This window comes from Orycteropus afer, unplaced genomic scaffold (genome assembly GCF_000298275.1).
Source record: "Orycteropus afer afer isolate SDZICR_OR568_19922 unplaced genomic scaffold, OryAfe1.0 scaffold00035, whole genome shotgun sequence".
Lineage (NCBI taxonomy): Eukaryota > Metazoa > Chordata > Mammalia > Tubulidentata > Orycteropodidae > Orycteropus > Orycteropus afer.
In genome coordinates this window covers 4,320,959-4,334,709 of record NW_006921622.1, presented here as the reverse complement: position 1 = coordinate 4,334,709, position 13,751 = coordinate 4,320,959, and the positions used below count along the sequence as shown (strand labels likewise).

The 13,751-nt window shown below is 37.3% G+C and overlaps 1 protein-coding gene across 1 annotated transcript in view; it reads left to right on the top strand.

Annotated features, from left to right (window-relative positions):
- Nucleotides 1-13,751, top strand: part of NSUN6 (NOP2/Sun RNA methyltransferase 6) — a 72,604-nt gene that overhangs the window by 57,249 nt on the left and 1,604 nt on the right. Inside the window, exons 7-10 of the mRNA XM_042780344.1 lie at nt 599-718; nt 4,948-5,092; nt 8,956-9,104; nt 12,316-12,441. Of these exons, the coding sequence (XP_042636278.1) occupies nt 599-718; nt 4,948-5,092; nt 8,956-9,104; nt 12,316-12,441 (540 nt within the window). The remainder of the gene's footprint in view (nt 1-598; nt 719-4,947; nt 5,093-8,955; nt 9,105-12,315; nt 12,442-13,751) is intronic.

The following is a 13,751-nucleotide window of genomic DNA, read 5'->3' as shown; positions in this document are numbered from 1 at the left end:
TGGGGTTTAGTCCAATTCTGTATCCTTCCCTTCAAGGCTCAGGGGTCTAAGATTATCTTCTGTGTCTGTGTTAATTGGTTTCCCTTTTCTTTGTTGAAGAGGGTATTTGCAATCCTTCTGCCTAGTCCACCATCTTGTCGGAAGCTCGTGTCTTTTCTTTTTATAAGATAACCCTTAGAAGTGATTAGGTTTAGGACCCACCCTACACATTTAGGACCCATCCTAATGAACTCATTAACATAAAAACTATTTCCAAATAGAATCCTATTTACAGTTATTGGGATTAGAACTTCAATGCATATTTTTTGGGGGGGACACAATTCAATCCATAACATGCAAGTACCCAGAAAACATTAATATTAGGGAAGAATTCATGGATTGATTGGAAAAATAGTGTGTGTGTGTATAAGTCCTGTGAGATCACAGGATACTCTAAGAAATTGTGAATTTCTTGACACTGGTGTATTTACAAAAACTGTATTTTTGTCAGGCTTGAGGATGCTGTACTGGATTAGCTTCAAAGGTTTCTCTATGTTTATGATTCTGAAATTAAAGGTGATTTAGAATATTGGCAGTTGATTGCTTTTTTTCTATGTAGAATTTGCCATCTACTGTAGTATCTCATGTTCTGAATCCTCAACCTGGAGAGAAGATTCTAGACTTGTGTGCAGCACCAGGAGGCAAAACAACACACATTGCAGCATTAATGCATGATCAGGTAAGACTGTCTTTACGGCAAAACTACTTAATGTATTACATATTTCAGTGGAGAAGGTGAAATTTCATGTAACTTATGAACCATTATACAGGCATTCATGATCTGAACATTTACAGATTCAGCCAAAGTAAAGACTGTTCAGAGATGTCAATATATTAAATTCAGTCAAAAATTATCATTTGTGAAGACTGTCTCAAGATCTTGAATCACTAATTTGTTAATACAATTATATTTGATATAATTGTATATTAAATTATATAGAATTATAATTCTATAATACAATTATAGAATACGATTCCACCCTCATAAAATTAAGTTTGGGCATACTGAAACATTTAGAAATCCTTTCATGTTCTTAATTAGAAGACTTAATACTTTTAAAAATTGTTAAAATAGATTCTTCCACTAAAATTAATTTTAGTACATGTTCTGGTTACCTCGTGCTGCTCTGACAAGAATAGACCACAAATGGGATGGCTTGAACAAACAAGCGTTTATTCTCTTACAGTTTGGAAGCTTTAAGTCCAAGTTCAAAGTGTCAGGCTCGATGGGCTGGCTGAAAGCCCCTCAGCCTTGGGCTTCAGCTCTGCCTCCTGCTCCTGGCCCACTGGAGCTAGAGGCATTTCTTCACTCAAGCAGCTGCTGGCTGCTTAGGCTGCCAAGCCCTAGGTTGACAAGTAAAAAGGCACAGTCCCGATGTTACCAAAGCACACGATAGGCTATTAATTCAAGTCCATTCTAAGTCCCAAGGTGGGCAGGGCATGGCAGGCTGCTGAAGCATGACATGGCTACATGCAGGCTCCAAGTGTGCCATAAGCTAGAGACCATTCCCCAAGACTTCTGCTTATATACAGGAACTAGATCACATTCCCTAAGACAGCTACTCAGCTGCTCCCAGTAGATTCCACCATGGAGTTGATTGCCAGTCTCATCATGGGGAATACTACCAACAGCTGCCCAGCCATTCAACCAGGCCCAGCCAAGTTGACACACAAACTGAACTACCACAGTACACTACTGAAGTGTTGAAATATATATGTTGTTTGTTGTTGTTAATGTGCCGTCGAGTCGGCCCCGACTTATAGCGACCCCTCCTTGGGTTTCCGAGGCAGTATCACTACAGAAGTAGGATTGCCCAACCTTCCTTCCGAGGAGTGGCTGGTGGGTTTGAACCACCAGCCTTCTGGTTAGCAGTCAAGTGCTTTAGCCACTATGCTACCAGAGCTCCCGAAATATATATATGTTAAAGTAAATGTATACACACATATATAATACATAAATAAATACAAACACCCACATGAATATCTAATATATGTGCATATGTGCAGTCTTGTCCTAGAGTTCACAAAAACTTTATGATCTGGCTTAATCATAAAATCTGCTTCATTGCCACAGAATATGAGTAACTCTGCCCTTGGATAAGTCCCGGGGTGGCACAAATGGTTAAGGGCTCGACTACCAGCTGAATGGTTGGCAGTTCAGACCCACCCAGACACATGTTGGGAAACAGACCTGAAAATCTGCTTCTAAAAGGTCACAGCCTTGAAAATGCTGTGGAGTGGTTCTCTGCACACATGGGTCGCCTCATGTCACCATCAATTTGATAGCAATTAACACCACCAACAGCCTATTTATATTTATTTGTAAGGGCAAAATACAGAGACCAGTTAGGAAACTAATTTACAGGAAGTAACGGCAGTAATAAGAAGATTCTGGCTATGCTTTCAAGGTAGAACTAACAGGAGTTGTTGATAGATTGGATATTAGTTGTGAAAATGAGAGAGTAATCAAGATAGACTCCTAAGTATTGTGGCTCGAAGAACTGGAAGGATGGAGTAATTGCTGGATAGGGACAGCTGTGGGAGAAGCAAGTTTTGCAAGGAGAAATCAGAAAGTCAGTTTTTAAAATAATAAAATGAGATGTCAATTAGATAGTGAAGAGTTTTGAGATGTCGTGAAAACAATTGGATATATATGAATCTTCAGTCCAGGAGAGAGGTCTGGATTGGAGATACAAATTGATAAAATCAACATATAGATAATATGTAAAGTTATAAGACTGGAATTGTGGGACTGGCACAGGACAAGGCAGTGGTTCGTTCTGCTGTACATAGGGTCGCTGTGAGTCAGAGACGACTTGATGGCACCTAACAACAAGACTGGATGAGTGGAAATAGAAAATAGAAGAGGTCTGGGGACTGAGCCTTACGGGTAAAGCAAACCAATATTCAGGGATTGTAAAATGAGAAGGAATGGCCAGGGGAGTGTGGTAACTCCAGCAGCCATGTGAAAAACAGGGGTTGAAGGAAAATGGAGACATTAACTGTGTCAAATCTTGATGATAGGCCAGGTAAGATGAGGCTTAAACTCACCACTGGATTTGAGAACATGAAGGCCATTGGTCATCCTGACCTGAGCTATTTTGGTGAATATAAATATTTTCTTGGTTTTAAGAAAGAATGAGAGGAGAGAGAAATCAAAGTAGAGATAACTCCTTTGAGGAGGGAGTATTGTACAGAGCAGGGATGTGGTTAGTAAGTAGATGGAGGGGGATGTAGTGCTTGTTTTTTTTTTTTTTTAAAGATGACAGAAATAACAATGTTTCTGTGCCAGTGAGAAAAATACATTACAAAGAGGAAATTGGTAGCACCTGAGAGAGATTTAAAACATTGCTGGAATAATATCCTTGAGTAGGTGAGATAAGAGATTTGATACACAAGTAGCAGAAGTGGCTTTAGATAGTAATATGGGACAGTTTTTCCAGGAAATAGTAGGGAAGACAGAGTACATGGAACAAATATTGGTGGGTTGGTGGATGTGGAAAAAGCCCGGAAGTTCTGGTTATTTCCGTTTACTCAGTGAAATAGAATTCAAGGTCATCATGTGAGAATGGGAGCTCTGGTAGCATAGTGCCTAAGGCACTTGACTGCTAACCAGAATGCTGGCGGTTCAAACCCACCATCCACTCCTCAGAAGGAAGATGGGGAAATCCACTTCCATAGTGTTACTGCCTCGGAAATCCAACGAGGGGTTGCTATGAGTCGGGTCTGACTTGAAGGCACATAACAACAACAACAGGTGAGAGTGGATGAGGAGGAGCTGTTAAGAATTTTGAGAAAGTGTGAAATGTTAATTTAGGAAAATGAGGGGAAATGGGTTGTCATAATTCCAGTTTTGCTAAGCATCTTATGAATATAGCTATCCTGAAGTTAAAGTGAGATTCATTGGTGTGATTGTGTACTTTTCAGCTGCATGGAGATAGAATTGGATTTACTCATGGTTGCATTTTTGTCCTGTGTGTATGTGCAGGAGAGGAGCATGAGAGTTGAGGATGTGTTCAAGGGAGTGATTATCATGATGCACCATGGTGTATCTAAGCTGGGTGAAGAGCATAGCAAGGATTTGAAAAGGGTGAGGGCAGTAGATCAGTTACTGCTTTTCTAAATTAGCTCAGATTTGTAGCAAGAGACCATCTTATGAATCTAGGAAACTCAGCCATTATCCTCCTGATATACAAATTTAAAAATAAAAAATTACCTGGAGTAAGATTTTCTAAAATAAAAACATACTTCTATAAGGCTTTCAGTAAATCCTACTCTAGCTCACTTACTTGATAGAAAATATGTATTTGTGTTCCCAACCCAAAGTGCTAGAATATGGACTTACTCAGTTGATGTCTATTTTTATCTATATTTGATAATTCTTAAGACCCAAAGGATTTATAAGCAATTTTTTTCAGTAAAAAGTACAAATATTTACTGTATCAAGATGAAATTGTAATTTTTTCCTCTCTTCAGTACAAATTTTAGTTATCCAAACACTTCTGATGAAAATTACATTGCCAATTAGTATTTAATTTTAATACTATTAAAATTTCTGAAACATTGACAGTGTCAAGCAGGAAATAGGAAAAAAATATAGAAATAAAAATAAATGAATGAATGACTGTGGGTGTTATGTGTGTGTGAATACACACATAGTAATCCAGAACATTTTGCTATGATATACAGATGTTCTGTCTTATGTTTTTGGCTTTAATTGCTTTAATTCACATGAATTTTGTTATGTGTATAGTTCTGAAAATGCTGAGAAGAGGATTTGGTTAATGAATTCAGCTTTTAAACTAGGGGTTATGGTGGGAATGGGGAAGACTATAATTTTTCATGAATTCTTTTTATTAATAATTTTCTTGACTGCTTTGGATTAACACTTTACTTTTACATTTTTAGGGAGAAGTAATAGCACTAGATAAAATATCCAACAAAGTAGAAAAAATAAAACAGAATGCTTTGTTGTTGGGATTGAATTCCATCAGGGCATTTTGCTTTGATGGAACAAAGGCTCTTAAACATGAGATGGTTGAGGACACAGAAGGTGAGTTACATTTTATTTTAAAGACTTGTAGAATTGGCTGTCACAGACAAATAACTGAGATTCTTGTTATTATTGTTCTTGGCCCAAAATACCCATTGACCCTTGAAATTTTAGCATGGATCCAAGGTATTTTGCCATATTAGATATATTTTTGCTTTTCATTCCATTCCTTGAAAGGAAGGTTGGGCAATCTACTTCCGTAGTGATACTGCCTCGGAAACCCAAGGAGAGGTCGCTATGAGTCTTTTCTGACTCTATGTCAGTGAGTTTGGTTTTTATCAAGTTTTTAGTAGTGTACAAACAGATAAATCCCCAACACTTGGTCAAAGCCCTTTGTTCTTAATGTATTTGTATTCATTTCAGATTATATATTGGAACGATTCTGAGATATGATCTGAGCTTTCAAGTTTATGACTACACAGCTATTTTTTTCCTTTTTTTTTTTTTTCCTTGAGGAATGGGGGTATGGAGCAGAGAGGGGAGGGAAAACTACCACTTTATTTTGGAATTAGATGTTTATGATATCAATACTGTATTTATTAAATCACTATCTCTTTATCTGTATATTTTTTGTTTAGATCTGATATAATGTAATACTCCAGAAACTTGCATACTTTGATATACTAAGTGCCATTAATTTTCCCCAATACTTTATTGATTAAATATGCTATTTCTATTTGACTAAGTTAACTTTTGAAAAGCTGAGGACATGGGGTTTGATCCCCACCTCCCCTTTACAGATCATGTAGATTGCCCTAAAAAATAAAAATAAAAAACAAAACTGTTTCTCACCATTTAGTTTGTTTAGATATAAGTTGTTGTTCTTAAGAATAATTAGTGGACAGTTGGTAGTTCAATATAATCTATGATTATCACACCACTGCAATTGTAGATCACCAATTTTTATTTCTCTTTGAAAGTAAAGTGATCATCATTCTCAGTAATAATAAAATTGGGATTAGGCTTAGAATAGGGATAGCTGTCTTGAAGATCAGTCTTTAGTACTATAATAAGACAGTTTATTAACTGAATATTAACTAACTTATTTGATCTCTGATGTTTTTACACATCCTTATCATTTTATTACATAATTGTTTCACTTTTGTTTCTGTCAAGGCTGTTTTCATCACAGATACTCTCTGATAGTTTGATTTTGGTTGTTAAATTTAGAATATCAGATGGTAGAGCCCATCTGGTAGAAGATATATTAGTAGTAAAGTGAAAATCAACATACCTTTGAGACCCTGGAAAGAATATTAGTTTCCAAGGACTGCCATAACAACGTACTATAGCTGGAGGCTAAAAAAGCAAAAATTTATTCTTTCGTGGTTCTGGAGGCTAGAAATCCAAAATCAAAATGTTGGCAGGGCTATGCTGTCTTTGAAGGCTCAAAGCGAGGAATTCTTTCTTGTCACTTCCAGCTTCTGCTGGTCCCATGTGTTGCTTGTTTTCTGGCAGCATAACTCTGATCTATGTGTGGCCATCTTCCTCTGCATCACTATCTGTGTCTTTACATGACAGTTCCTTCTCTGTGTCTCTCTCTCTTCTCTTTTTTTATAAGCACACCACACATAGTGGATTATGTTACCCTTATATTACCTAATGGGAGCTCTGGTGGCATAGTGTAGTGCTTAAGGCATTTGACTGCTAACCAGAAGGCTGGCGGTTCAAACTCAGAGCCACTCCTTGGAAGGAAGGTTGAGCAATCTACTTCCATAGTGATACCGCCTTGGAAACCCAAGGAGGGGTCACTATGAGTTGGATCCGACTCGAAGGCTTTGTGTTTTGTTTATATTACCTAATGACATCTGCTCTGGTAGTGTTCGTAGTGCCTAAGGCACTTGACTGCTAACCAGAAGGCTGGTGGTTCAAACCTACCAGCCACTCCTCAGAAGGAAGGTTGGGCAATCTACTTCTGTAGTGATACTGCCTCGGAAACCCAAGGAGGGGAATTGGCTGAGTCGGGTCTGACTCGACAGCACATAATGATGACATCTGCAAAGACACTGCTTCCAAATGAGGTCATGTTCATATATACTGTTAAGTGTTAAAACTTGAGCTTATCTTTTAGGGAGATACAATTCAACCTGTAACAGAAAGTGAGAAATTATTTTGTAACCTCTGCGTAATATCTACTGAACTACATGGGATTAAAATATAAGCAAACAAATGAAACACATGGAATATTTCCTAGAAAAGCAGCAATTGTTCTGAGGGCCAGGGCCAGGACTCTATTTGTGCTGTTACAGTCAGAGCTAGGAATAGATCAGATTGAATTGCCTAATTATATGAGAACAGCATTTTATTGTCAGCTGATTTTGAACTTGAAGGGGCTAGCTAAGGTTTTCCAGGGGATTTATATTAGTTGGTGTATAGGCCAAAGGATTATACCAGAGAAACTCAAAATACAGTGGCTTGGGAAAAGTAGACTTTTTGTTTGTTTGTTTTGTGTCACCTAGAAGTTGGCATCCAATGCTGGAGCTTCATCTCTGTGTCCAAGTCCCAGTTCTTTCCAGAGGGAAAGGAAAGGGACAAGGAAGGCAAGACCTGGAAGTAAGATGAGCACCCAACTGGTGAAAATTTGGTCCTTTATCAATTTAACTACAGAAGGGGCTAGAAAATGTAGTCTTTAGCTGTGTAGTCATGTGCCCAGTTCAGATCATTCCTATCGAAAAAGAGGAGACTGAATATTAAAGAACTCCTAGCAGTCTGACAAGGGTTTATATATAAAATTGGTGATTGTGACTGTTTATTTATTTTATTCAACAAAAGCATTCCTTTCCCTTTAAAATGAAAATTTGAAAGCCTCTGGGAGAGTATTAATTGAGGTGTAGTATGAGGTGGCAAGAAGAACAGTATAAACTTGATTCAGTAAATCAGAAACTATACTGACAGCAAATTGCACGGTCATTTTGACTCCTATACAGTTAATTCGATTATCTAGTACTATTGTTATAAATCATCCAAATCATGAAACTGTTGCCTAACCCAAGGTAATGAAGATATAATCCTATATTTTCTTCCAAAGGTTTTATAGTTTTAATTTTTACATTTAGTTTTATGATCCCCTTGGCCTTCTTCTCTGGGTATTTCTGTGTCCTTTTCTGTCTCTTAAAAGGATATTCTCATTGTGTTTAAAAAGTGAAACCAAACTCACTGCCATTGAGTTGATTCCAACTCATAGCAACCCCCATAGTTTCCAAGGCTGTAAATCTTTACAGAAGTAGATTGCCTCATCTTCTTCCTGTGGAGCAGCTGGTGGGTTTGAACCACTGATTTTCTGGTTAGCAGCCAGTTGCCTTACCTACTGCATCACCAGAGCTCCTTTGGATTTAAGGCCCACACTAATCCAGTATGATCCCGTCTCAACTCTTACCTTAATCAGAGCTGCAAAGACCCTATTTCTAAATAAAGTTAAATTCTGAGTGGAGAGACACTATTCAACCCACTATACAGATTGACTTTCTTTCTCTGGGGCTATATGCAATAGGAATTACTAAGAGAAGGGCCAGCTCCCAGATTGACTTGAGTCAGTTTCACTTAATTGTTCTGATGAATCATGGCTTGTGAAGTTGGAGATAAAAGGTCTTACTTGATTAGGCCTTGATTTGCACAAAATCAACTGAAAAATCCCAAATGATCATAACCATTTTAACCTTTTTATAAAAATCCATATTAAAGATTATGTGAGAAATAGCATAACCAGATACTTATTGGAGAAGGAAACTGGGGTTTTTTGGTTTTTTTTTTTCATTCTTTTCCGAATTATGACTTTAAGTTTCCTGTAATTGCTTCTATCTCAAGAATTTTCTCTTCTTGATCAATAGGCCAGGTAACCAATATGTTCACAATTCTCTTTATAGGGAAACCTCCATTCTTACCAGAATCTTTTGACCGAATTCTTCTCGATGCACCCTGTAGTGGAATGGGACAGAGACCAAACATGGCTTGTACTTGGACTTTGAAGGAAGTGACATCATATCAACCTTTACAACGAAAACTCTTTTCTGTGGTACGTAATGATCATTTACTGCTAAAGAAAGTTAACCTTCACAAGTTGGATATATCAACAGACTGAGAGGACTGAGCTTTAAATAGCTTTCCTTTAATGTTGACTGACCCTTTAAAATACATAGCCAATAGCTGAATTTCTTCACTGTGACATGTAATGAATTTCAGAGACTCTGCTGCCGTATAAAAGAAAACAAAATAGAACCTCTAGCTAATTGCCAACAATTAGTTACTAATTGATGTACAGAACTGGTTATAAAATAAAACTGTCTTTTTTTTTTACAGGGTTAATTATTTTTCTTCCTGGGTCATCTCAGATGGCAAATTAGAAAGGAGAAGGCCAAGAGAGGCAAATATATACACTGATAAAAATGGAAAGTGACAGTGGCCAGTTTAGGATATCAGAAAAATCATAAAAACTTTGCAAATTTATCTGCTCTCCACAATATTTCAGAAGAAGGCCAGGTAGTCCATTTGAAGATTTCTCTTAATTTTGGAAAAATGCTTCAGTGGAATTCACAGTATGGACATCATTTGATTGAATATGAATTAATTATTTCCTTTCAATTCTCTAATTAGAAATACATAGGCTGTAGCAATAATGGATATACTGTAATTGTTCAGTCTCTATGGTTGTCTTTGAGTACTATTCTAATCATTTCGCCTGGTGTCTCCTTTTGCAAACAAATGTAGCACTCCTAGTGGATTACCTTTTTCTTCTTTTAGACAGTCTTCAAAGAACATCTTTTGGGAATTAAAACAGTGAGCAGCAAAAAAAGATCTTTAATTATAGCTGAAACCCATTCTGCTTTGTGGGTAAAATTATGGTACTATCTAAAAAGACTTGGTTTTTTGGTTCTTTTTAGGTCATAAGAAAAAAAAAATTTAGAAAGGCTAGTAGGGGTAAGTACATTGATCTAAGTGAAAAGGAAGAGCTAACAGTGTGTGACAGAGAACTTAGAGTACAGATAAAAAGTAATTAAGAACATGGACCTCAGAATCATACCTAGCTTGATTAGAGTTCTGTCTTCTCCATATAAGTGACTGTGGTGAACTGAGAAGAAAAATGAGCTCATGCAGGGCTGTAGTTTCTCAGCAAATGATTGACATTACCTAATAGCAAGGTCACAAGCGTTTATTCCTTACACAGTAATGGGGACAAAAAGAAACAGGGTAAGATTTCCTCTTGGACTGGTCTTCCTTTGACCCTCATCCTGAGATGAGATTACAGACCTCCTCTGTGCACTCATTGCTCCTCAGTGTGTTCTAGGCAAAAGACAAAGAGACAGAGAGAGGGCTATACACCTTAGACCAGAGGGTTTTCTGTGTTGGGGTACACAGGAAAAATAGAAGGGAAGAAAAAGAGAAGGGCCTTTTGACACAGTCTGGGCTCAGGTGACCTAACAGTCTTACGGTCTTTATCCCCAGCTTTGATGGCATCAAAGGAAAAGCATTCCCTTTCCTTCTGAGATCTAAGATTAAATCTTGCCAGTATGCAATTAGACAGCTAATCATGTACCTTCCCATTAAGAGTAGTAGGGGAGAGGGTACACTGCCCCTAGAGGACATTCTTCCAGTAGACTTTGAGTGTATAAAGATCATGCAGGCATTGGGAGAGAAACAGCTTCCTGCTTCCTTTGCAGTGACTTTAAGGATATACATTTCCATATCTAAGAAATGAAGATAATAACTACGTTATAGAGATAGCCCACTGGGGATAATAGCCTTATCTCAGGATTGTTAGAGGGATTTATTGAGAAAATCCATGTAAAGTGCTTAACACAGTAGCTAGCATTTAGTAGGAAAGTTTACATTTTGATTAATATACTCTAGTTCAGAAAGCAAATATCTATTTAAAAGAATTTTTGTTAAAAGATTTTTAAAAATAAAACTTTAGAATTTAAAAAGATAAACTTTAGTTACTGGGGACAAATACAGTTTAGTGTAACACCTTATATCCTGACTTATTTATTTGCCAAATGTAAGACCTACTCTGCAGGCTGACCATGCAGTAGTGTAGAAGATATACAGATACCCCTGCTCTTCTTTACTAACAGAGTTTCTGTTTTAATTGGGGAGGAAGATAGATAAACAAATGTAGTTATTCAGTGTGTTATAAGGCCATAATGCTATGGACCTATGGAGTAGATGAAAGAAAAGAATGAGGATAGAAGTGCTGGATTAGAATAGTTGGAGTTTTACATAGGGTGGTCAGGAAAGACATTGCTGAAAAAGGGACATAGAAATAAAGAAGGTTAGGAAGGAACATGGAATACATGAATAGAAGCGCTTTCCAAAGTAGTGCGAAGATCTGAGGTGGGAGTGTGTCTTAACATTTCCAGGAACAGCACATAGGCTGTTGTTGCTAAGACAGAGTGAGCAAAGGTGTAAGAGGTATACAAGATGAGGTCTGAAAGGAGCAGAGTCATGGTTTATGTAGGTCCTTAAAGGCACTTAAAGACATTTGCTGTGACCCTTAGTGATAATGGAGGGTATTTGGAGGGTTTGGGACAAGTTTTAAAAGGACTATTCTGATTGCTGTATTGAAAATAAATTGTAGAAGGGCAGGGAAGGAAATAGGTGGACTCAGTAGCCAACTGCTGCACCAATCCAAGCCAAAGATAATTTAGGTTTGGGCCAGAATGGTACCAGTACACGTGGTGAGAAGTGGCCAATACTGGGTATGTTTTAAAGAAGGAGCCAATAGAGTTTGCTGTTGGATGAGGGATATGAAAGAAAGAGGAGCATCAAGGATAATTAACATTTAGGTCCTGAGCAACTGAAAGAATGGGAAGACTTCTGGGAGGGGAGATAGGTCAGTTTTGGACATGTCAGGTTTGAAATACCTTTTTGATAGTAAGTAGAAATGTCAAAAAAGCAATTGCATATATGAGTCTGGAGTTGCATAGAAGAGGTCTGGTGTAAAAATGTAAATTTGTGAGTTTTCAACATAAAAATAGTTTCTAAAGCCACAGAACTAAATGATGTATTTAGGAAAGTCTTGTTCTTCATGGACTGTAACAGCTCCAAGATAAGGTGATGCATCTACTCTGGAAGATTATGTATTCTAATATGAGAAAGAATCTTTGTCATACAGATATTTTATTTATCCAAAACACTTCAACTATATCATATATTATGCTATAAGATCCCTTCAATAAAAGTGTTTATTGATCTGGTAGAATGTATTGTGTAATCACACTTTTCTTTAGGCAGTTCAACTCCTGAAGCCAGGAGGTGTGCTGGTTTACAGCACGTGCACTATAACGCTGGCAGAAAATGAGGAACAAGTTGCCTGGGCCCTCAGAACATTTCCTTGCCTTCAGCTTCAGCCACAGGTAAGAGTATAGTCATGCATTATAACATCCATTTCGTCAAAGTCTGATCACATATACATCCATGGTCCCGTAAAATCTTAAGAGTTCAAAAATCTCAGAGAATAGTGAACTGAACAGCTTTCTGCATGCACTGAGTGTATCTCATGTCTCTTGTATAAAAAGTGATAGCTCTGCCAGTTGTATAACCTATTAATACATATGTCTTGATAGTCATAATAAATACCTGTGTTACTGGCTTATGTACTATACTATACTTAACTATCTAAAAAGTTTACTGTGTAACAGTATATACCTTCGACCCATAGGCAGCAGCATCCAGTCTTGTGTATCACATATTAACTCTCTGTTTAAAACCTTTAGAAAATACTACCATAAAGTGTATCGTGGCTCCCAAATGCAGCAAAAGCAGTGCTAGTGATAGCAGGAGCGAAAAGCAAAGGAGATGTATCGATTTTAAAGTGAAGCAAAAGGTTATTGAACAACACTAACACAAAGGTGGAAAATCAGTGAATGCTGTTGCTCATGATTTAGGCATGTTATACTTGACAATCACAATGATCCTCAAAAACAGAAAAAAAATTCTCCAAGCTGGTAAAGGATCAGTTCCACTGAAAGCTACAAGATTAATGAAAATGTGAGAGGGACCTATATCAGACATGGAGAAATTGCTAATGACATGAATTGAGCACCGAACGCAAAAGTGAATCTCTCTCAGAACACTGACCATTACTGTTAAGGCATGAAGCTTGTTTGAGATGCTTCAAGGAAAAAGCAGGAACAAACTATGATATGGTATTAGCAAAATGTCCAAATCACATAACATCTTATTTCACCAAACGTACTGTGGACATTAAATGGCACATGACTGTAGTTTGTTTTCTCTGTGTAATCTGAAAAATCAGAGAAACTTAAGCATGATAATAAACAGAGTGTTGCATGAAGAAATATGTCAAGCAAAATTTCTGAAACTAATACTACAAGAATCTGTTTCTCTAATTAGAACCATTTAGATGGTCCATAGAGGATTTGCACCTCCAAAGTTTTTTATTGTGTTACAGTGTCAAAGAATTTAGATGTATTTTTGTTACATTTATGCCACATGTAGTTATTGTTCATGTTACTCAGCACTTTGTTTCTAAAAGTTTTTTTCCCCTCCCTGTTTTATATTTTTCTGATACAGAAAACAGTGACCATTTTTTCTCATTTCACATCAAAGCCCACCACTGCCATCGAGTTGATTCTGGCTCATAGTGACTCGTTAGGACAGAGTAAAACTGCCAATAGGGTTTCCAAGGTTGTAAATCTGTACA